General features: G+C 41.6%; 4 protein-coding genes across 4 annotated transcripts; 1 reads left to right on the forward strand and 3 right to left on the reverse strand.

Annotated features, from left to right (window-relative positions):
• Positions 1 to 3,514: 3,514 nt before the first annotated feature.
• On the reverse strand, positions 3,515 to 5,840 carry EAE97_010593 (uncharacterized protein). Its single transcript, XM_038881108.1, has 2 exons — positions 4,693 to 5,840; positions 3,515 to 4,612 (listed from the first exon to the last, which is right to left on the reverse strand). Exons 1-2 carry the CDS (start codon positions 5,131 to 5,133, stop codon positions 3,995 to 3,997), a joined length of 1,059 nt encoding a protein of 352 aa, XP_038727969.1. The 5' UTR covers positions 5,134 to 5,840; the 3' UTR covers positions 3,515 to 3,994.
• A 1,657-nt stretch (positions 5,841 to 7,497) lies between these two features.
• On the reverse strand, positions 7,498 to 9,231 carry EAE97_010594 (uncharacterized protein; the record flags this gene model as incomplete). Its single annotated transcript, XM_038881109.1, has 3 exons — positions 7,498 to 8,395; positions 8,522 to 8,979; positions 9,181 to 9,231. 3 exons carry the CDS (start codon positions 9,229 to 9,231, stop codon positions 7,498 to 7,500), a joined length of 1,407 nt encoding a protein of 468 aa, XP_038727970.1.
• A 6,610-nt stretch (positions 9,232 to 15,841) lies between these two features.
• EAE97_010595 (uncharacterized protein) lies at positions 15,842 to 17,768 on the reverse strand. Its single transcript, XM_038881110.1, has 4 exons — positions 16,908 to 17,768; positions 16,653 to 16,848; positions 16,260 to 16,579; positions 15,842 to 16,200 (listed from the first exon to the last, which is right to left on the reverse strand). Exons 1-4 carry the CDS (start codon positions 17,029 to 17,031, stop codon positions 16,010 to 16,012), a joined length of 831 nt encoding a protein of 276 aa, XP_038727971.1. The 5' UTR covers positions 17,032 to 17,768; the 3' UTR covers positions 15,842 to 16,009.
• Positions 17,769 to 19,127: 1,359 nt separating this feature from the next.
• EAE97_010596 (uncharacterized protein) lies at positions 19,128 to 20,614 on the forward strand. The gene is made up of 2 exons (XM_038881111.1): positions 19,128 to 19,738; positions 19,798 to 20,614. Exons 1-2 carry the CDS (start codon positions 19,394 to 19,396, stop codon positions 20,137 to 20,139), a joined length of 687 nt encoding a protein of 228 aa, XP_038727972.1. The 5' UTR covers positions 19,128 to 19,393; the 3' UTR covers positions 20,140 to 20,614.
• The last annotated feature ends 482 nt before the right edge of the window (positions 20,615 to 21,096 follow it).

Raw genomic sequence — 21,096 nt, forward strand, 5'->3', positions numbered from 1 at the left:
TAAGAGATAAGTGCGACCACACCACCAGATTGACGAAAAGAAGAAGAAGAAGAGAAAGAAGAAAACAAGACGCATTACCAGCAAAAAGAGAAAATGCAAAGGGGCACCTAGTGGAGCCAACACTCGTCACATTTTCAATCCAAGATGGAAAAGCAGAGACAAAAAATGGTGGCCTGAGAGAAAATCCAATATTGGTACCACTCATGATAAGAACCACACGCCCGGGTAGCGCAAAGAATGCCAACAACCCAACCCATCTTCAATATTAAGGAAGAGGGAAGAGGGAAAAAGGAACGAGGGAGAAGGTAAAATATAGAATATGCATGGAATGAAATACGATCAAATACGATCAAATACCATACGACACGATAAAACACGATAAAACAATATGAAATAATAATAAGTAAAATTCTTCATACCTCCATGATAGATTGAATCTATTGGTGATTCTGGTGATGTATTTATGTATGTAAGTATGTGTGTATGTGTGTATGTGTGTATGTGTATGTGTTTTTGTCTTTGCTGGAATGTTGGGTAGGTGGGTGGGTGGGTGGGTGGTGTGTGTGTGTAGTAGGTATGTATGGGTGTGTGTAGTAGGTATGTATGGGTGTATGTATGTATGTATGTATGTATGTATGTATGTATGTATGTATGTATGTATGTATGTATGTATGATGTATGTATGTATGTATGTATGTATATGTGGGTGGAGAGGAATCAAAAAGTGTAAAAGATCCCTTGCTGAAATGAAATGAATTGAATTGAATGAATGAATGGATTGAGATAGATAGATAGTATTTTCTGAGGCTGATAGATATCTGAGGATACCTAGGTAAGGTTGAAACTACAAAATCTCCAACCAATCAGTAAGCCACATCCATCTGGACATCATTAGGTACATCTTTCTAGATCATCTCTACTCCAAATAAATGATTCAAACCATAGATGTGTTGTCATATCAATTCAACCTTGTCAATCAATATCTCAGAGAATGGAAGATACCTAGGTAATGGATGCCAGGTGAGGTGGTGGCTGGTGGTTTCCCAGGGGGGGCTGAACAAATCACTCACCAAATATTTCTTTTGTTTCAGACTCTTCTTCTTTTCCTTATTTTGATAGGTACAATGGCATTGATGGATGGGACTTGTTCGTACGTAAATTGACGTGCTTCTTGTCGTGGGTTGATAAACACGTCGTTGAAGAATTTTTGATGATGATTGGGAAGATGGAAATGGAGGTGTTTCGTTCTGATTTCTGATTGGTTGGTCTATGCATCAAATAGTGAGTAAGTAAAATGTAAAGAAGTCACTACACAAGTAATCCAATCGAGGAAGAAATTGAATTGAATAGAAATATTATAGAAATGGTAAATGTTATCATAATTCGAAATTAAATCTACATCTTCATCTTATCATCAATCATGTTAAAAACACCACTAGAGACCTCCAATTCCATCTCTCCGAATTATCCAATTCAATATCCATCTAGTTAGCTATTATTATTGAAATGTCGACCATATAGCCATCAGATAGATAAATAAGTACAGTATATAGGTAGTATGTATGACCTCCAGCTAGGTAAACATCATCTCGAAAGAAATCTCCCTTCACCCCCACAACCAAACTCATCTCACCCATATCCCATAAAAAAAGACTTTATTTATCACGATTTTGAGTCCTATCTACCAGTCGAGCCAGTAAGATACATCTAGTACTCCCGTCTCCCACCCACCTGCCTCCGCCCAAAAGCCAAAGCCACAATCAAAACCACAGCCACAACTAACTTGAAGCCCCGGGGCTAGGTACCGGGCTGCATCACATATCCCCCCCCCGCCACAGTCACTCTCACAAAAACCATCAACTCCAAGGTTAGCTTATCTAATCAATACATTCCTCTCTTCACTCATCTTACTCCTCCGCTTCTCTCACTCTCCATCTTCACTCTTCACTCTTCAATCCAATCCAATCCACTCTACTCTACTCTACTCTACTCTACTCCACTCCACTCCCCAATCCACTACCTACCTAAATACTTCACACTTCACACTTCACACTTCACACTTCACACTCCATCCACACTTTACTCTTCATACCTCACCAAATTCAAAAAGACCATTCATTACTACCACCATACCTAGTAGGTAATTATCAATAACAATCTCCTTCCCGCTCACCTGGATAAGCTTTTACTTATACATACCTAGGTACCTAGATTCTTATCATACCATACCATACCATACCATACTTAAATAGATATAACGTGATTTATCATCGAGTGGACCATATCATTGAGTGGGCCATCATTTTTACATACAAAATTCGTTTATATATAACCATGCACTTTCTTTATTTATTAATAGAATTTTTTAAAAATTAAAACTATAAAATTTAACTATATAAATATTACAAAAATCTCATCATTTATTAGAAATTCGAATTAATATAAGAATTATTATTAGGAATATTTTTTTGTAACGAAAATCGTAACAATTTTCACATTTTTAATATAAAATGAAAATATTAATATAAAAACTAGATTTTTAGAAAACTAATCTTTTATTATTATTTAATCTTTTTTTCTTTTTCTAAAATAATGATTAGTTATTAAAATATGAATATTCAAAAAACCTTAATTTTGGTGTATTTTGAAATGGCCCACTTAATGATATGGTCTACTCGATAATAAATCACGTTATACTAAATAGATATATACTAAATAGATATATACTAAATAGATATATACTACCCAGGTCCATCCAATCCCACTCCATCCAATCCCACTCCATTCATTCCCTCTTATATATAAATATAAATATATAATATAACATAAGACCATTTTATAGAACACAATGAGAATTTGAGAATTACAATCTCCTATACAACCCACTATACAACCTACTATATATAACCTACTATAAATAACCTACCATATACAACCTACCAATTTACTATATACAACCTATCATACTACCCGGGCCTACCCAGCTATCATATATTATGTAACTACCTACCTTTCCATACCTCCCTTCCCTCCATCCTCTCTCCTCCTCTCCCTCCTCTCCCTCCTTTCCCTTCCCTCTCCTTCCTCTCCTCTCCTCTCTTCTCTCCTTTTCTCCTCCTCATTATAAATACATATATCCAACTACCCAACTACCCAACTACCCAACTACCCAACTAACCAACTACCCAACTACCCAAGCAACCCCTCTCCAACCTCTCTCCTCCAGTCAACCAGTCACCCAGTCACCCAAACTCTAAACCTCAAAACCCAAACCCCAACCCCCAACCTCAACCCTCATCCCTCCACCCCATTACCCTCCCCTCAGTATCTCATTTCCAAGCCGTAGTATCCTCATTCTGAATATACCTATGCTATACATACCTAATACATACATACACACAAACATCATAATGATTTACTCTAAAAACGAGATCAATCCGCATATTCTCCCCTCATGTTCACGTCTCACAGAACCACAATCCACTACAATAATTCATCCAATATAATAATCATTCAAGTAAAACCTCTGGATTGTATTAATATTCTGCCTCCTGCTCAAGCCTAATAGCAAGAGCCAAGAGAAGTTTAACGTTTAAATCCTAATATTAACATTACTGTATTCGTTCCATTCCATATCCCTACCCCATGAACCCCTCTTGTAATTTATTCCCATAGTCGACATGAGAGAAGCCCCATGTAAGATATCCATAAAGACCACCTTGCCATTCTTATAATATGACGCCGTATCCAACCAATGAAGCAATCACCCTTTCACAAAGTATTCTCCTATCCCATTGATCGTATCGATCTTTTCCATCCATGCATATATTGCAGGTATCATATTCCCTGTAAACTCCGTCGCTACACAGGTAACCATAATGCAAGCACTTTTATAATTTTGTGGGTCGCTAGACCACCTCTTCCCCATTAATTCAAAATATCCTTCAAGATGTTTCATCTGAATCACCTTCTCACATATACCATCTCGCTATCTTCAAGACTTGGACTTGCTTCCAAAAACTGCAGCCATAAAACTTTTTCTTCTCCCCAACTTCCGCACATTCAATGACTTGGCATCCAATGCATTATCATTAGTTGGCATAGGCGGTAATGGTGGTGTTGCCCTCGAACTGACGGATGGAGTATATTCTTCATGGGTTGGTAATTGCCTGGATTTTTGATTCTTAGAGGACTTTCCAGCCTGTCTCTTCTTACTCTTGACGCTTCCCGACGAGTGTGTATTGCGGAATCCCGATGCCTCATTTGCAACTTCTCGTTCCAATTCTTCTATCTCACCAGCAACCGTTTTCCCGTTTGTTGCGAAATTCTCCTCGGCCAATGGCACAAATTTAATAATACCACGCTCCGGCTCAACATATAATTCACTAGTGGCCATATAATTTTGGAGTAATGATGCATTTCTCTTGTTCGTAGTTGGTTGCATTTGTGATGGAAGCCCGGTTATAGTCATAATATATGCAGGTTCGAAAGTTCCAGCTACGATAAAGCATGCGGAGTGTTTGAGAGTGACGAAGATGGAGGATTCAGGACGCTGATAGCGAGTTGAAAGAAGATTAGAGAGACTTGTAAGAAGGGTATGTTCTTCACGCATCTATGGTACAAAGTCTTAGCAGCTGATTTTGAATAGGCGAAGATGTAAGTTAGACCAGAGAAAAAGAGGGAAAAGCTTACAATAACATTCGTCACCAGCTCACAAAGAATCATGCTATCCCTGCTCACTCTTTCTCTCGCACTGCCCGCCGATTCCCGATATGCAAACGCATCACCATAATACTGACTTCTCTTCATTGCCAACTGCCTTTGCTCTGGTGATTTTGACACACTCGATTTCTGCATATCGCCAGGAGTACCGCGTGAAATATCTCTAGTGATTCGTTGCTCTTCAAGAATAATTGGAGAGGTCGAAGAGGATGGCGGACTAAGATCCATCATGTCACTATCGGCTGGTGAAGGTGGCAATTGAACGGGCAACTCAACGATCGATCTTACACACCGTGAATCACCGTTGTTATCCAACACAAAGCCCTTTTGGGAATAGATATCAACTATCCCTTTCGAAGGTGGTTCGTATTTGTTGGATATTCGCTCGTAACTTGCCGCTGTTATTGACATTGCAATGGAAAGCTCCAAAAGTGGATTTTCGGATGAGAGAAATATTGAAAATGCGTGAGCCAAAGCAAGAGGAAGGAATACAGGGATCTAAAAGTAAATGTCTGATGTGAATGTTGGATATTGTGATGTGCGCAGTTTTAAGACAAATCAAAGTATTGAAAAACTGAGCCACGAGATGATAGAGCTAGAAAGTATGTAGAGGTAGACACCAGTTATAGAATGATTCCTCGGCTTTCCCGAAGTCGCCCGTCCTTCAATATGAATGCATACGATAAGAAGCGATAAGGCTGAAGACTCGTACTTGGGATGAATGATTGGCCAAAAATGAAAATCTGACGTGTAGTGATGATCAAAAAAGTAATGTCAGACAGATGAATGTTGTTTTTGTAAAAGAAGAGTGAGATAAAGGGTAGCAAAGATCAAGAAATGAACGTTCCTCCATGGAAGATGTGGAAGAGGGAGAGAGAGAGGTAGAGTAGCGAGGGTAGCAGACTAAAATAGGTCAATAGTTTTTGGCAGGTGCGGGCGGCACTGAGCGGGCGAGAGAGGCGAGGTAGGTACTAGAGACGATCCAGACTCTTTTATGGAATATCATGCAGGAAGCAGACTACAGCCAAAACTTTAATTCTGGATGGAGTGTGAATGGAGTCTGTCCGGAGCCTGCACAAAGTCCTCAGCAATGATATGTACAAGATCTACAATCCCGGTTTAAATGGGGAAGAACCTGACTAAAGAGGTATAGCTTCTTGTCAAAAACCATGTCAAAGTTGTCGATCTAAATTCTTTCGACGGAGCGAGCTTTCTTTCACTCAGGATTTAAATGATCTTCTCTATATATGATTGGTCCAGCTCACTGCTAAAGAGCGAGGAAATAGCTTAAGCGGGTCTTAATCATCAAGCCTTGGAACTATGAGAAGCTGGGATAACTATCTGACTTGGAGTTCTTCAATTCGCACAGATCAGATTAAGGTTGGAGCTTGATTCCTTTCTACGATAGACTTCTGATTTGCGATACCTACATGGACCATATAAGATCTAGTAGCTATTGGCACGCACATAAGTAATCTGGCGAACGGGTATCTCTTCAATTGAATCTCCCAAAGAGACCCCCAAACCATCAGATTGCGTACATAAGATATATCGTGTCTTTTGCCACGATGGTGAAGACAATCTCTGTATACGAATAGAGATGACGAAAGAAAGTATCTGTGGTGGAAAAGGTTCCAAATGATTCAAGTATTCGAGGTAGGCTGGTCCTCAAAATTTGTACTCGTCGATTAGGTAATCCTAATCGGTGTCTCGTTCCGTTTGTATAACTTATTTATTATCCATACAAACATCCGTTCATCCAAGGATTGATAAAGTAAAGTACCTAAGCAAAAGCATACCTACTCTTGCTGCTGCCACTTATTATCAAAACAGTGCAATACAATCATCATTAGTATAAACTTTCTTTCCCAACCCACCTACCACATTTCCCATCAAAATCAAACATAATTCCTTCTTCCCATCTATCCATCTATCCATCCCGTCCTGCAGTACCATCCAACCTACCTGTCCCTTTCCGTGAAACGTCTCCATCGCATCACAAATCCCACCTACCACATTCACCCACTCTATCTAGTATCCCGTATAATATCGGTCCCTTACAGCATCGAATACAAGAATGAGTATTTGTATTTACATTCACATTTACATTTACATATAGTTATCTTAATTGATATTATTCCCCCACTTGCTGCACTTCTTCACGCCAAGCCGAATGACAGAAAACTGGAATTTGGACTCATCCATCTACATGCATATACAACACATATTCCGTACGACGAATGATTATCAGATCAGCAACAGAAAGCAGGGTATTCGCGCAATCGCCATAGAAAAAAGAGAGAACCCCCCTAGATCCGAGATCAATTCCAGGGCCTCACTTGCAGGAAAGTACAGAGTCAGAAGTTGTGAAATGTTACGTGCATGAATGGTGACAAGAAGGCTTTGGGGCGGTGGCAGTGAGGAGTGACAATGGGTACGAGATTTAAAGTGATTTTTGGATTAGGTGTGACACGGACATTTCGTCCCTAAGGTTGTGCTGGATTTGCATTTGTTACTAGGTACTCAAAGTGAAATGCTAAAATTTGGTTGTGACGGAAATATGTTTATTCAAAATCAAGGACAATCTTTCGAGTGAAGAAGGGTTCAAGAATGTGAGGTAATCTTTTCTTACTATAACAACAACAGCAGCAACAGCAAATTGATCAATTTCTACTACATAAGATACTCACACATTTCATGTTATACACGTCGCATCTAGTTTTACCAAGAGACAACCCACCATATAGCCAAGACCTCAACACTATCAACCTCAAATCAAATACCCTGCTTAATCTTCTGTCGTACGATCTCATCTCTCTCCCATATTGTCACTGTGGCTGCTCCAACTGGACCAGCTATTAATGTCCATACACCAATTTTAACCAATAATTTTCTCCTCAAAGCCCCGACTGAATTCCCCTCCCCAGCTAGCATCTCTCGGATCTGATATGAAGGAAGACTCGTGTCAGGATCTACAACGGATTTTTCAGTAGTAGCATTACGATACAATAAAACCGCCCATAACAAGAGGGCTGTTGAGCCAACTGCCAAATCCCATTGAAGGAATGTGTGAGCGCCATTTGCTAAATCCGACACTCGATGAGAAAGTGGAAAGGGAAAGTAGGGAACGTAGACATCGAAAAAGTTTAGACTAGCATACGGAGCAAGCTTAGGTAGGATATCTGTGATGACTGAGGCGGGGACGAGAGCAATGAGGAGAATAGGAAGATGCGTCAATACACATAAAGTAAGGGCGAAGCGATACACATGCTTTGCGCTGCTAAGATATGATGCTCCCTGTGGTGCTAGTGGTTGTTTGGAATCTTTCGAAGAGAGGTTCGATCCAGTGAGTTGAAAGAATGAACGAAGTGTCCATTGGATAATGACTGTCCAGAGTGGGAAGGGTTGCCACAAAGCAATGAATTTTTGATGGGTCTGTCCTGAAACTTGAGATGGGGCGTCAAGGCCCATAAGAATAGATGGAACAATGTATGCTAGGGTGATTGAAAGGGGTAAAATCTTTAGATCCAGGGACGAGATGAGTAGAACGCTATTCGAATGCGTCCCTGGAAATGCTTTTGCGACTGGTGATGTTAAGAGGTGGATGAAAAGATAAAGTGGTACTGTAACTGCATAGGTAATGTTTTGAAAGATTAATCCAACTGTTCCGATGCTGTGTAAGGTCAGTAATGTTCCTTGAAATATTGATCATCCGATTCGCCACCATGAAGGTATCAAACAAAATCACGAAAATTGGAAATAGATAGGTAGCCCTGTGTTCACATCAAGGATCACCTACAAACTAACAGCCCTTCCCTTATTCCCCATTCTTAAACTTTCCATCACCAACAATGTCCATGCTGCTCCGAATTGTCCCAGCCCATAAAAACTATTCAACCATAATGCAGCATTTCTACTATCAACAACCGGAGCAAAGAAAGTCACGAGAACAGTCAATTGCCTATCGAGAGCTCTGATCCCCGTATATTCTTTCAACAACAAATATTTCGCATTTGGGAAAACGGCGGAAGGTGATTTCTGTCTCACAAGACTGGTGATGTGTTCGAATGTCCCATTACTGCCTCCAAGGACCAAGGTTCCGAAGAAACCGATAAGGGATAGCAAAGGAAGAGCGAAGGGAGCGATGGTACGGAGCTGGAGGTGGTACCATTTGCTGGGTTTGTGACCGGTTAGGTGGGTTGGTGAGCGAGGGGATGTAGGTGGAGAGGCTCCCGATGCGCGTGAAGATACGATGGACTGTGAATCTTGTAAGCTTAGATTCTTGAATCTCATACTCATGCATACCATAGTGTTCAGATCATCAAGCAAATCATGAAACAATCAACAATTGAGCGAGAAATGATACGAATACTTCGTGATAGCAGATTTGGACAGAAAAATAGAAGACAGCTGGCCAGATAAAAAAAAACACCAAGGAGAATTAAAAGAACTCCTTACCTTCCCATCATGATCAATCTCTTTTTCTTTTTTCGAGTCAGACACATCCATATTTACATATCTTATGAGTTTGAGGCATGCTGGACAGAGAGTGATTCGTGAGGTCTTATGAGGTGGACTAATGTGGGCCCGAGGCACCTGACTTGTTAACGACATCATAAATCTTCCACGGCTTCTCATGCTTCAGACTATTGCCCAAGCTTTGGAGATTCTGCAATATTGTGTTGATTTTGATCACTGATACCCGACTTGTGTAAGTCTACCGTTGTGATTGGGGAAATAAGAATCTAAGACGTGGTGAGGGGCCGAAAGTCATATTGTAACTTGTGTGCAGGAGTCGGTACGTGGAGACTTGTATGTGAATCCGCAAATTTATAAAGAAGTCTCATATATCCTATATCTTCCCTTGATACACCATCATGACGCGGTCCTTCTCTCACTTTGAGCTCGCCAGTCCCGAGTTCATAGTACAATGCACGATGTTCTTGATTATATATTTAGGACAAGTGAGGAGTCGTGAGGGTGGGAAACAGGCTAGTGCTCGTGAGTTGTGAATGTTGACTCTTGCGATTCACTCTTTTTCTGTAATCTATAATTTGTGGCATATACTCGGACATTCCTAGGCATAGTAGATCTTACTCTCTTACCTCAGTCGCATCGAGAATCTTTCGTGGGAGGCTAGTTTCATTTTCTCCAACGCATGTCATCTACATTGATGTGTTGCACTCAGGCACCAAAAATCCCTATAAGCTCCGTCCAAAACATCAGTCTAGACAATATGATAAAAATTGCAGATACTGAATCTGTGGCTAGAACGTCGCCGTCGATTCAAGAAGATATAGTGCTAGTCTGGGACATCAAGAAGAGCATGAATGGTGTGTGCATCATGTGAACTTTGTATGCATTAAGCTGGCTTCAGTAAATGCCTAAGAAACGATTCCTCGCGAGATTCTGCCGATTATTTTAGATGAAATTGTCATAGATAAAGCATCTATCGAAGGCGAAGGGGTCACAAGCTTTTACAAATGATTCAATCACCATTACTACCCTTTCAGAAACATTCACATTCTCGCCAATATCCTTTGTTCTGAATCTTAACGATTGTATTCCTCAAATAGTTAATCTTTAATTGGGAATTTCACTTTCAAGTGAAAGGTTTGAAGTTCTATTTTAAAAGATGTCGGGGAGAGTTCGTTGCAATATCGTAATGGTTGAGTCACTAATATTGCATACTATTTGTGTCGAGCAGAAATGTCTGTATCTGAGGGCAGAAACAAAGTATTAAACGCATTTGGTTCCTGCCGTTGGTATGTTAGATGGAAGGAGGGAGTTCTCAAATAGACTCGCAACATGCGCTCTCACCTTCGTTCTCATCTGACCCTTCTCCCATCATTCGTGTACCAACTAGCCCAACCAGCCCAAGCAAAAGGATTCTTCGTCGCATACCTTAACTTCCTTACTATGGCTCCCTGGAAATATGAAAAAAGAGAGAAAAATAGAAGTTATCAAGAAACATCAAGTGGGGACCCCAGCTACGATGGCTGGTACCTTGCGGCCATTGAACGGATCTATTGTCGCGGACTAACTTAAGATACCACTCGACCACCCAACTTTGTTGTTTCTTGATGTATAGATTGGTGATATGAGGATATATATAGACGAGGTAGGGTGAATCGGTTGACCAGTAGCGGATAAGTTGGGGACTTGACATGAGATCTTGGAGCTGCAAAAATTGGAGGATTGGCTGACCATAGAGTCCGCGGCTTGAGAGTATTTTTATTTCTTTCTTGTGACATTGGTTAGTGCTGGGTGGAAGGAGGAATATGTGCTGTGATTTTTTTTGAAGGGGGCTTTTGCAGAACCTGCACACCGCTCTCGTCGCTGGCCATTCTCGCGAGGAATTTCAAGAATGAGAGATTTCTCCTTTGCGCTCACAAATCTATTGGCTCATTCAACTTGCTTACGTCAAATTCGAGAATGGGTACAAATTTTCAGATGTGCAACAAAACTTTCCTTCAAAGTACCAGGTCACGAGCTAAAGTGAATAGGTAGAATGATCCAGAATATCTATCCCTCAAAGCTCAAATTTGCACTGCCCTTTTGAATATTTCTGATTGTCTTTATTCATTCACCTTGTCTTCACCTCACCTTCCATCACTTCTTCAAATAATCCATTCCTATTGAATATCCATTGAATATAAGAGGCTCATAATACTACTACTTTTACTCGAAATCTTCTCTCTGCCTCTGCCTTCACCAGGAGACCCTCATTAGAAATCGCATTTCTTGTTTACGTTCTCTATTCAAACTGCAGCAAAACAACAACAATAACAATGAGTCAATGACAACTTGACAACCCTCCAAAATCAGGAACGTCTTTGGATATCTGAGTATTCCGAGGTCCATTTCACGCAGAGTATCTATAATTTGAAATATCATACTTGAAGTGAATGGCATACCATGCTTCTCATTTCCTGAAACGCCCTGATACCTAAAAACAAGATTATCACCGAGGCTAAGAGCACAATCGAAATTCACTTATTACAGCTGCGGGGAAAGCGCCATCCGCTGCGCCTCAAGATTTGTTTATTTAATACTCCAACCTCCCCTTCTACTTTGCTTTCTCGATCTTACAACTTCAAGTTGCGACTTGACTTTCATCAATATTTGCGGTGCATAAGCAAAGATGCAATTACTTTGTGCAATTCATAATATGATGTGGTATGTTTGATTTCCATCTCCATCCTTTTCTACCTTTGATCAACTACATGTGTCCTACCGCACCTTGTCTTTCAGCAGCTACTTTGGTTGACAAAAACGTTCGATCTTACTTTTCAACTATTGTTCCATACTGACTTCTATACAGTGGACATAGCAGACCTTCCTGCTCAGGACCGTGAACTCACACAGAGATCATATCCGCATCTTCTGTTCAACTTCATGATGCTGCCGCCGAGTCAACGAGACTTGATAGCTGCGTCTCCAATCTAAGTACGGCATCTATACAAGCTGGTATTATACTCCTCAATCGCCGACATAGCTTCGCACAATAGAACGTCCTCGTCTCGAGCTACCTGCTCTTCTATCCACTAAAGTGGCCGGTGTGCTCTTTGCCGGGTTCTCGTTTCTTCTGCTTCTTGACATTGATTTTTCTGCCTTCGGGGCTCTCATGTCACCTTCCAACATCAATGAAGAACAATGTCCTATGTCGGCGTAAGTCTTCACTTCCTTTCCGTTCTTTATTGGAGAGTTTTACCAACTAACCAGAAACTGGGCAGATGATCTGCACATGTCTATATTCTGCATCCACACCATGAGCTTGGTCAAACCACAAACCACAAAACACGACGCACGACAATATCGACTGCATAACTTCGAAACTTTTCCCACATCGTTCGATAGTCTCGGTCTTTGTCCGGAATGACATAAAACTACCGCCGACAAAGCTCAGTGCTAAAAGCAAGGCAATCCCGAGCAATACTCTGTGCTATCTCTTGCACACCATGGCTGGGACCTTTAGTCCGCTCAAACTCGTGAAGCTTACCAAGTTTCACCTCTACAATAGGGTTTTTCTTCACCGAGTTTCTCGCCCGACGGCTGCATACCTAAACATACACTCTCAAATCAGCTGCAAAGACACCTCTTGAGTGGGTTTCTTTCCCGAGCGCTGTATACTCAGTTGTGCTCCGTCAACCCTTTCTGGGATTCTCTTGATTGAGTTTCTCCTCGATGTTTACATCACTCTGTGGTGCGTTAGCACTGCTGAAAAAAAGTTCAAATTACTACTCCAGCAGTTTTCCCTCTAAGTGTCTGGGAAGACTCTGAGTTTCTTTTTTTTTCTGACAAAGACCCGAGCTCTATTCAGAAAGATCGTCCTGAGCATGACGTTAAAAGGCTTCCTCGCCCTTAGGGTGTAGACGCATTGATTAGGATATACCGACAAGGAACTAAAAACTCTCCGTATTCTAATTACTACTTCGGTAGCTTTCTTCATCAGTCTTGGCACAACTTCGACTAAAATAGGCTTCTACTGGCGGGATCCGCAGGTCCTGCTATCAATTCAAAAATTTCAACGTAACTGTCCTGAGCACGACTCTAAAAGGCTTATTTCTCGTCTGTACGCGGAAGACGAGACGTATTGATTTGGATATCTCGACAACAATATGTGCCCAAGTCACTACTTCGGCAGCATTTTTTCACATAGTCTGAGTATGACTTCAACTACTAAAATCTCGACATCTTTTTTCGAAGTGTCCCTTACAACATGGAGTTCTTCTCGCGGTCTGAGTATTGGAATTTCGAAAGTTTGTGTTCGATGAGAGTGGTAACTTGCGTCGTAAATCACATACCTCATTTTACCCCAGAAAAACGAGATGCATTAGCACGGATACTCTTCTAATTCCATATCCATGCTCTACTTTATCTGGCAACTCCATTCGGACTTTGTTCGACCAGAAGAAGTAGCTTCTTTTCTCCCGTACTCTAGTCATGACTTCGTCTACCAAGAGTACTTCACTTCAGCGCTTGCTGGCCTAAGCATGACGTTAAACTCGGTCTCCACATCGATTTGGATAACTTCTCAAGTTCCCATATCCAAGTCACTACTTCAATACAGCCATCTAAATATCTCAAAAATAGGTTCGACTTAACTGACGGATCATCAAATTTTTTCAAATGTCCGGTAGGACATAAACTACCAATTAATAAGGCATCTTTCCGTTTCGGCATTACGCTGAACTGCAATTTCGAAGATTCTCTTCAAAGCCCACTTGAGTTTGCACTTCTTTACTCATGGCCTGGGTATTGGAAGATCAACATGTAATTATTGCAAGCCTCGTCGAGTGCAGTAGCGTTCGACGTCTTTTCAAAGTCTCCAGCGTCTCTTGAACGTCCTTGGCAAGACGTTAAAAGACCATGTTTCCCTGCGGGCCGACTGCGGGACGAATTGATTTTGATGAACCTTTCGAAGTTCATATAAATCACTACCGATCTAGGTAGCTTCTGATGTCAAGACGAGCAACATTGAAATGTACTGCCAAACGATGTACATCAATGCCTTGCTTTCAGAATCACATTTCAAACGAGAGCACATTACGACGTACTGCCATTTGATTTATGTCAATGCCGGCTCTTAGGAACCTTTGATTAGCAAGGGTCCCATTCTGTTACACTCTCCTCGCTCCAGCCTAATTCAATTCAACCTCATTGGGATAGTTTCAATTGGTTTTACTACTTCATACTAGTAATGATCAATTGGAACGGCGGATGGTCTTTGAGAGGCGAGACGCATTGATTCAGATTCCCCTCTGTGGTCTGGATTACTACCTACCTTTTTCGTCAAATTCTTCTGATCTCTTTGTCTGGTAATGATATAAACTACCACCTTTGATAAACTCTGGACAGCATTCAATAGAAGCAACTATTCCTTGTACGGGTCCACAACGTGCGGAATTGCCAGCTTCAGGAACCTTGGTTGGAGAGGTTCCAACTCTGGATCAGACAAACAGAAGCACGTAACAATGTACCGTCTATTACGGCTGCTCCCTTTTGGGGACCTTTATTAGACAAGGTTCTGATTTGTCTCATTCCCCGCTCTAGTCTAAACTCACTTTACCTCACCCTCTACATTCGAACCAGCCTCCACTATGTCTGGTACATCAATCGATTCTTCTTTGTTGTATATCACAGATTCTAGGGAGAGAAAGCATGGTGAGAGGCAGGACGCATTGGTCTAGTTTTCTCTTTGAGATCTGGATTACTACTTCGGTAGCCTTCTCTCTTATATTTTCGGTCTGGGTACGACATAAACTACCACGGGTTTTCGGTTTCGTGGCGGGACACTAGTCTGCGTCACCTAGTCAACTTTTGCAACATAGGTACCTTATTCTCTTGTGAGATAATGCCAGCTTCCAACAACAATCCATCCTCGACTTCTTCTTACTTCTCAATAGTGAGTTCATCAAAGCTCTAAAAAGAGCACGCAATCCCTCGTGTCTTCAACCATAGAGATGAGCACATGGTTGGGTTTACTATTGGTGTCTTCATTGTCGCGCAAACGATTATCTTCCACGTCTTGTAGTCGCCATGGGGCGAAATGGAGTATTTCCCTACAGGGCACGAGATGTATTGGCTCGGGGTTTCCGGGTCACTATCTATTTCGGTAGGTAGCTTCTGATACTTCGTCGCGGATGGAATTGTTGTTGCTTCTTCGATATTCCGATACATGAAAGTGCCGAGTGTGTTTGGCTTGACTTTAACCTTTGGGTCTGATGGGTACCAACTGGATCTTTTTTTCTTCGGCATCCTCGCCAATTCGGATGGGCAAGGTTCCGAAAATACCTGTCTCGAAAAATGGGTAGTCAATTGAATTAGGTGTTACGATGAAAGAATGAGGGATTCCTTCCAGCATACTGGGCCAGTTTACGTGGCGGTCTAGCGTGGATAAGAAGTTTGTAGGGAATCTCTTTCCGGTAAATGGGCCATTAGATACAATTCCAATACTCAAATATAAACACTTGAAACATTGTCTCTATCTTTGCATATGTGATTGTGGATTAAATCTCTCTGTCATGTATTTCTTACTACAGGTTCATGTTTTCATTGTTAAACTAATTTCGTGAAAATGCTTACATCAATTGGGGTATAACAAACCGAATCTATCCACACTCGAAAGTTCAAGCCGAAGAAGTATCCCATTCAAAAATTTAGAATCTATATACAAAAAGGAAGCCAATATATCCTTACACGCCACGCAAGTTCATCCAATTTAGCCAAATGTCTATCCCAAATCATCCCAGCTATGCTTCCCCCGCATCTCCTACCAAGTTTTCTACATGGAGATGCCCCAATGACCCATACGTTTAGCATGGGCACTAGTAGTCTGATTTCTTGGTGTGAGAACAATATCACTCTGAACCGTGGTAAGATTACCAAGATACTCTGTCACGTATGTGATATCTTCCAAAGTGATCTCCTCGACTGGTTTACTCCATCCCAGTTCAGTAGGTAATCGTTCATTTTCTGCGTATCAAATTAGTCTCCACCTTTGCATTACAGAATAAAACAGGGACAAAACTCACCAATCCAACTCTCAACCAAAGTTCTATTCGCCGTAACCGCAAATTTATCACCGAAAGCGACAACTGGCGCGGCCATCTCTCCAAGACTGAATGCTTCCGTGGTGGAGGTGAATGTAAAGTTGGGGTTGGTGGAGCGAGATACAATTTGTCGGAAGAGTTTACCGTCGACGAGATGCTGAGCGGTGAGGACCTCGGAGGGCCAGTATACTTTTGTGGTGTCGAAGATGGTTTGGTTGAAAACGTGGTTGTTGCCGAAATAGGCGTCGGAACGACTTATACTTCCGTCGTGTTCGAGGACGTTGTGGCGGTTCAGATCGTCGCTGGTGGGTGTTAGTTGTTGAGCTGTAGATATGGGGGTAGGCAGTGAAAGAAGTTAGGATCGAGGTTACTTACAGGGTGAAGAAGGTTGTATTGGGATAAGCTGGGCTAGCTGGTATGGCTTGTTGAAACATTACTGTTGCAAGAGATTTGTTGAAGTTGAGACCATCGTTGAGACCCTTGACAACGTTGTATTCCGTGAGATTTCTGCCATCGCGTGGAAGAAATCCATGATTTGCTAAGGTGTTCATCATGGGACATGGACCGCGGACTATGAGATATCAGTATATGTCAAGAAGAGGAAGAAGAGGTTTGATGAGTAAGACATACAGTCGGTATCTGTAGGTGCCATCCAAACACCTTCAATGTCATTAATGGCATCTTGTTGGTAATAGTAAGCTCTAGCAGTGACCAAGCCAAAGGCTTGAGTAGCGGGAAGAACGTTAAGTCTCATATTGGCTTGCAGGAGTAATTGTGTATTCGAAATTGAAGTGATTTAATGTGAGTGAATTGTGAATATTGTTCTAGAGCAGCAGATCGAGGTATTTATCATATCAAAAGCTTCCAGAACAGCCCCCTTCTCATCGAAGACTTCCTGTATTACAACACTTCAACTAAGTCCTGTCATATTAGATGAACCTATCATAGGACGGTCCGAAGAAACGACTCGCACAAGGCAAGCAACATAGCGAGTTCTGCACTGCCTATGATGACCACTGCCATCATCGTGGATCAAAAGACCCCGGGGACACCCACTACCAGACGAAGAGTTGCTGGGCCCCCCTCTTAGAAGATTGAGAAAATTTAGAAAATCAATGCCGGACATTATGCACATCTCAACGCCGTCAACGTTGGCTGCCCGCAAGTAGAGCCGATAAAGAAGTGTTTCTCGGACCTCGCATTTGTTTTGACATGCCACTTTTAGTCGTCGTCGAAGATATTAAGATGGCAGTTCCACAACCAACGTGAAACTTGAATATCCAATAGTGGTCAGTGTATTTGCTGATCTGCATACTCGGAGAATATAAATACGCGTATTCCCCGTAATATCCATCCTCATGGGTCTTTTCTCGCACTCGCACTCGCGCAGCCAATTATGAACAATGTATTCGCATAAGAATGGTGATGGCTGGAAGAGCCAAGTGAAGTCTAAAGTGACACCTTCTCGATTAAGGTTTCCTAACAAGCTTGCGATCCATAGTATAGTCTGTGGAATGTTCTTATTGCAGATCTGCTACATGTTACATGACATAGTTTCGCACTCGGATTCCCGGATTCGCATCAGGCACACATGTAAGGCTTGATATTTTGAAAATGATGGACTTTTAATTGGTTTGCGAGAGCATAGAATATAGCTCGGACATCAGTAAAAATGATGGATCCTAGAAATGACGCCAGTAAAGGTGTTTGATCTTGACAATAAGGAATGATAGCTGCGGGAGAAGACGAAATTTTCGTCATTAATATTCCGTGTTGTTGGCAAGCCACGTCTCTCATCTTGCTTTTACCTCTAGATTTCATATTCGATCAAGATTCACGAATAAGAACTTTGATCTCGCCCTTTTGGTGCCATAAACCGGACACACATTGATTGGTACCAAAAAACTGCAGCCCTTAGACCAGACAAACTGCCTAGCACTTTGCAAGCTGATACATACAGGCTCTTATCACCGATTCGTACAGGAAAAGCTGGATGTTGATAACTTCGTTTCTAGTGTTTTCTGTTTGTTCTACGACAATATCAATTTCGGATATAAAGGTCACGTGCCGACTCCCAAACACGCTCTTCAGATCTTGTTAACAAACAAATGCCGAACGCGAAACTTCACATGTATTCCGCTACCAAATACACATACACAATGCTAACCAATTGCGATGCGTGGGTGTCATAGGAATGCGATCTGTGAATACTCACTGCACGTGATGCAGAGGTAACTCGCCGTCGTCAAGTGTCTATGTTTCACTCGCACTTTGGCTTCCTATACGACTTGATGTCCTCGGATCATCGAAAGATATCTGGGAAAATCAGCTGTACGCTACTTGCTAATACAAGGAGAAGAATCGCGACCAGAAAAATGTATAGACGCCGGTATCTTATCCTGCTACGACTTGCGATTTTTCCCAATATCGACAATCAATTACCAACCACGGCAATCTCACCCACACGAAACAGCAAGAGAATAGATTTGCACCTCCAATTCCTTAATTCATCACCATCAACCCACCAAATCCTCACTGCAACTCTCACATTGGTCTACTTTAACCTCCCATAGCCGCCTACCCCTTACATGCAAGCGCCCGTGCCTGTGCGCAGCCCAAAATAACCTTGAAAATCATGTACCGAGAGACATTCTGAGCCAACCATTTACAAATCTTACAGGACGTCTATGATTTTGGAAATATGATTGGGACAGACTTTTAGGGATTTTACCGTCTGATTGGAAGATATGAATATAAACATGCCGAAATGCACAAGCGGCATGCTATATCGCCCTATCATTTTTGAAGCACTGCGTTTGTACCTTCAGCGTTATCCTCATCAATTCTGTTGGCTGAAGACATCTTCAACTATTGAATTGTAAGTGATATAATTATCGGATAGCAAGGGAGTATATGTACTTATCAAAGTCCCCATTCTATTCATTCCGTAGGATCGTCAATTCTGAGTTTATTTCGCATTCTTATTCTTCAGCTTATTGTGCTTATTGTGGGGTATTCTCACTGCATTTCCCACCTTACATTCGTTCTTTATCGCGATATCATTATATCCATACCTTCTTTCTCTTCTCCACCGTTCAAAACCCCAAACAGCGAAAATGGCAGGCCCATCTCCATCCCCAGAACCAAAGCAACCCCTCACCACCGTCACATCCTCCTTCCAAGAATTCACGCCCGAACCTTCCTCTTCACGCCCTCGTGCAACGATGGCTCAACATGCCAACACGACATTCATAGCCATTAGCGCAATTCTTGGTCTTGCTATCATGGCTACATCAGCAAACGCACTCCAAGTCTTCCATTCCACTCATCTCGGCGCTGAATTTCGATTGCCAGTCTGGCCTCAAAGTTTTGATTTGAAACCTACCATTGCCGGGGTCGTTTGTGGAGTTATAGTTTTCGTTATGAATTCTGTGGCCCTCGTGGGGCAATTTGTTCCTGCCGTACGTTACTGCCATGGTCTCCCGATTTGTGTATTTAGAGCTAATTTTATATGGAATAGTTGAAGCGAAACCCCCTAGCTCTTCCTACTCTCATCCCCCTGGCTATCGCCCTTCTTGCTGCAGTCGTCGCCTCAGCCATTCCTTTCAATGCTCTAACTTCCTCAACAAAGTGGAATGTCCAAACATGGAGTTGCCAATGGTCAAATATCAGTACATCAACCTCGCCACATTGGGGAACCTTATGTTCGGAAAGCAGAGCTGCGGGAATCATGAGTGTATGTGTGATTCCGTTTGAACTATTAGCGGTAGCTTCGGTAATCGCTTCAGTGATGAAGGCAAAGAGGAATGTTCAGCCTGGAGGGCAGTGGGAGAGAAAGGGTAGTGCAGGACAGATGTCGTGAGTGGTTGGCATGAAGAAAGGTGTGGACGGATGAGGCTACTTCAACAAGTAAGGTTGAGGTAGGGAGTCGTGCGATTGATTCATATATTATCGTGGGGCGGAGCGAACAAACGGATCTCTTCTATTTATTTTGGCTTTTTGGGTGGCTTTATGTTTGAACGATTCGATGTATTAAAATGATATTAGTATCAGCATCCATAAAAGAAATTTAGGATTGCGACTTACGGGGAACAGAGAAAATTGGTAATAAATTGTCTTGTTTCGATTTGCTAGATGTTTTTCTTTCCTTGCCAGGAATTACGTTGTCTTTTCCATCATCAATACAGCAAGTGCCTGTGAATATAAGAAGCACTTAGAAATGAGGAGAAAACTTTCAGACTCCCTCGAGTAGGAATGGTTATAGCTTTGCATGAAGTTTTCCCCATTTTGCCCACGCTCTAAGTAGAGTGAACTCCCTGAGAGGCGCCGCTTCATGCTTGGTTTCACATATACCAGACCATTCATTCGCAATCAATTGAGATTTTGTTAAAAACCAGGAGTAAAAGATACAGAACATTGTCATTTTAGTAAACTAAACATGAGATATACATATAATTCCCTGTCTATCTTGCCAGTGGTCGTAATTTTCCTATCCATACCTCTTTTTTTCCCACTCATAGATATGACCAAACGAGTGATGAGCCATATCTTAGAGTTTCTTGTGTTTTGAAAATGAATGATAGTTGTATGAAGTAAAGTTCATTGCAAATATGATAAACGAGTGACAATGTTATACTTAAAGAAAGTTGCAGATATAACCAAACAAATGGTGGGCCAAGTAACTTATTTTTTTCTTTCTTTTTTCTTTTTTCCAAATACGATCAGAGTCCCCCAGTCCCTTTTCGATTTCGACTTTTCCAATTTATTTACCTCATCCTGATTATCAGATCTCATCCTATCATTCGATTTGGACAATATA

The sequence above is a fragment of the Botrytis byssoidea genome, assembly GCF_014898295.1.
Source record: "Botrytis byssoidea strain MUCL 94 chromosome Unknown BBYS_029, whole genome shotgun sequence".
In the NCBI taxonomy this organism is placed as follows: domain Eukaryota; kingdom Fungi; phylum Ascomycota; class Leotiomycetes; order Helotiales; family Sclerotiniaceae; genus Botrytis; species Botrytis byssoidea.

Coding starts and splice junctions, on each gene's coding strand:
- EAE97_010595 (XM_038881110.1), bottom strand. CDS start 17,031: ATGAGACTTAACGTTCTTCCCGCTACTCAAGCCTTTGGCTTGGTCACT. Junction 16,580..16,652: donor AATACAACCTTCTTCACCCT/GTAAGTAACCTC, acceptor AACACCCACCAG/CGACGATCTGAACCGCCACA. Junction 16,201..16,259: donor TTTGGTTGAGAGTTGGATTG/GTGAGTTTTGTC, acceptor TTTGATACGCAG/AAAATGAACGATTACCTACT.
- EAE97_010593 (XM_038881108.1), bottom strand. CDS start 5,133: ATGTCAATAACAGCGGCAAGTTACGAGCGAATATCCAACAAATACGAA. Junction 4,613..4,692: donor AGCTGGTGACGAATGTTATT/GTAAGCTTTTCC, acceptor TTTGTACCATAG/ATGCGTGAAGAACATACCCT.
- EAE97_010596 (XM_038881111.1), top strand. CDS start 19,394: ATGGCAGGCCCATCTCCATCCCCAGAACCAAAGCAACCCCTCACCACC. Junction 19,739..19,797: donor TGGGGCAATTTGTTCCTGCC/GTACGTTACTGC, acceptor TATATGGAATAG/TTGAAGCGAAACCCCCTAGC.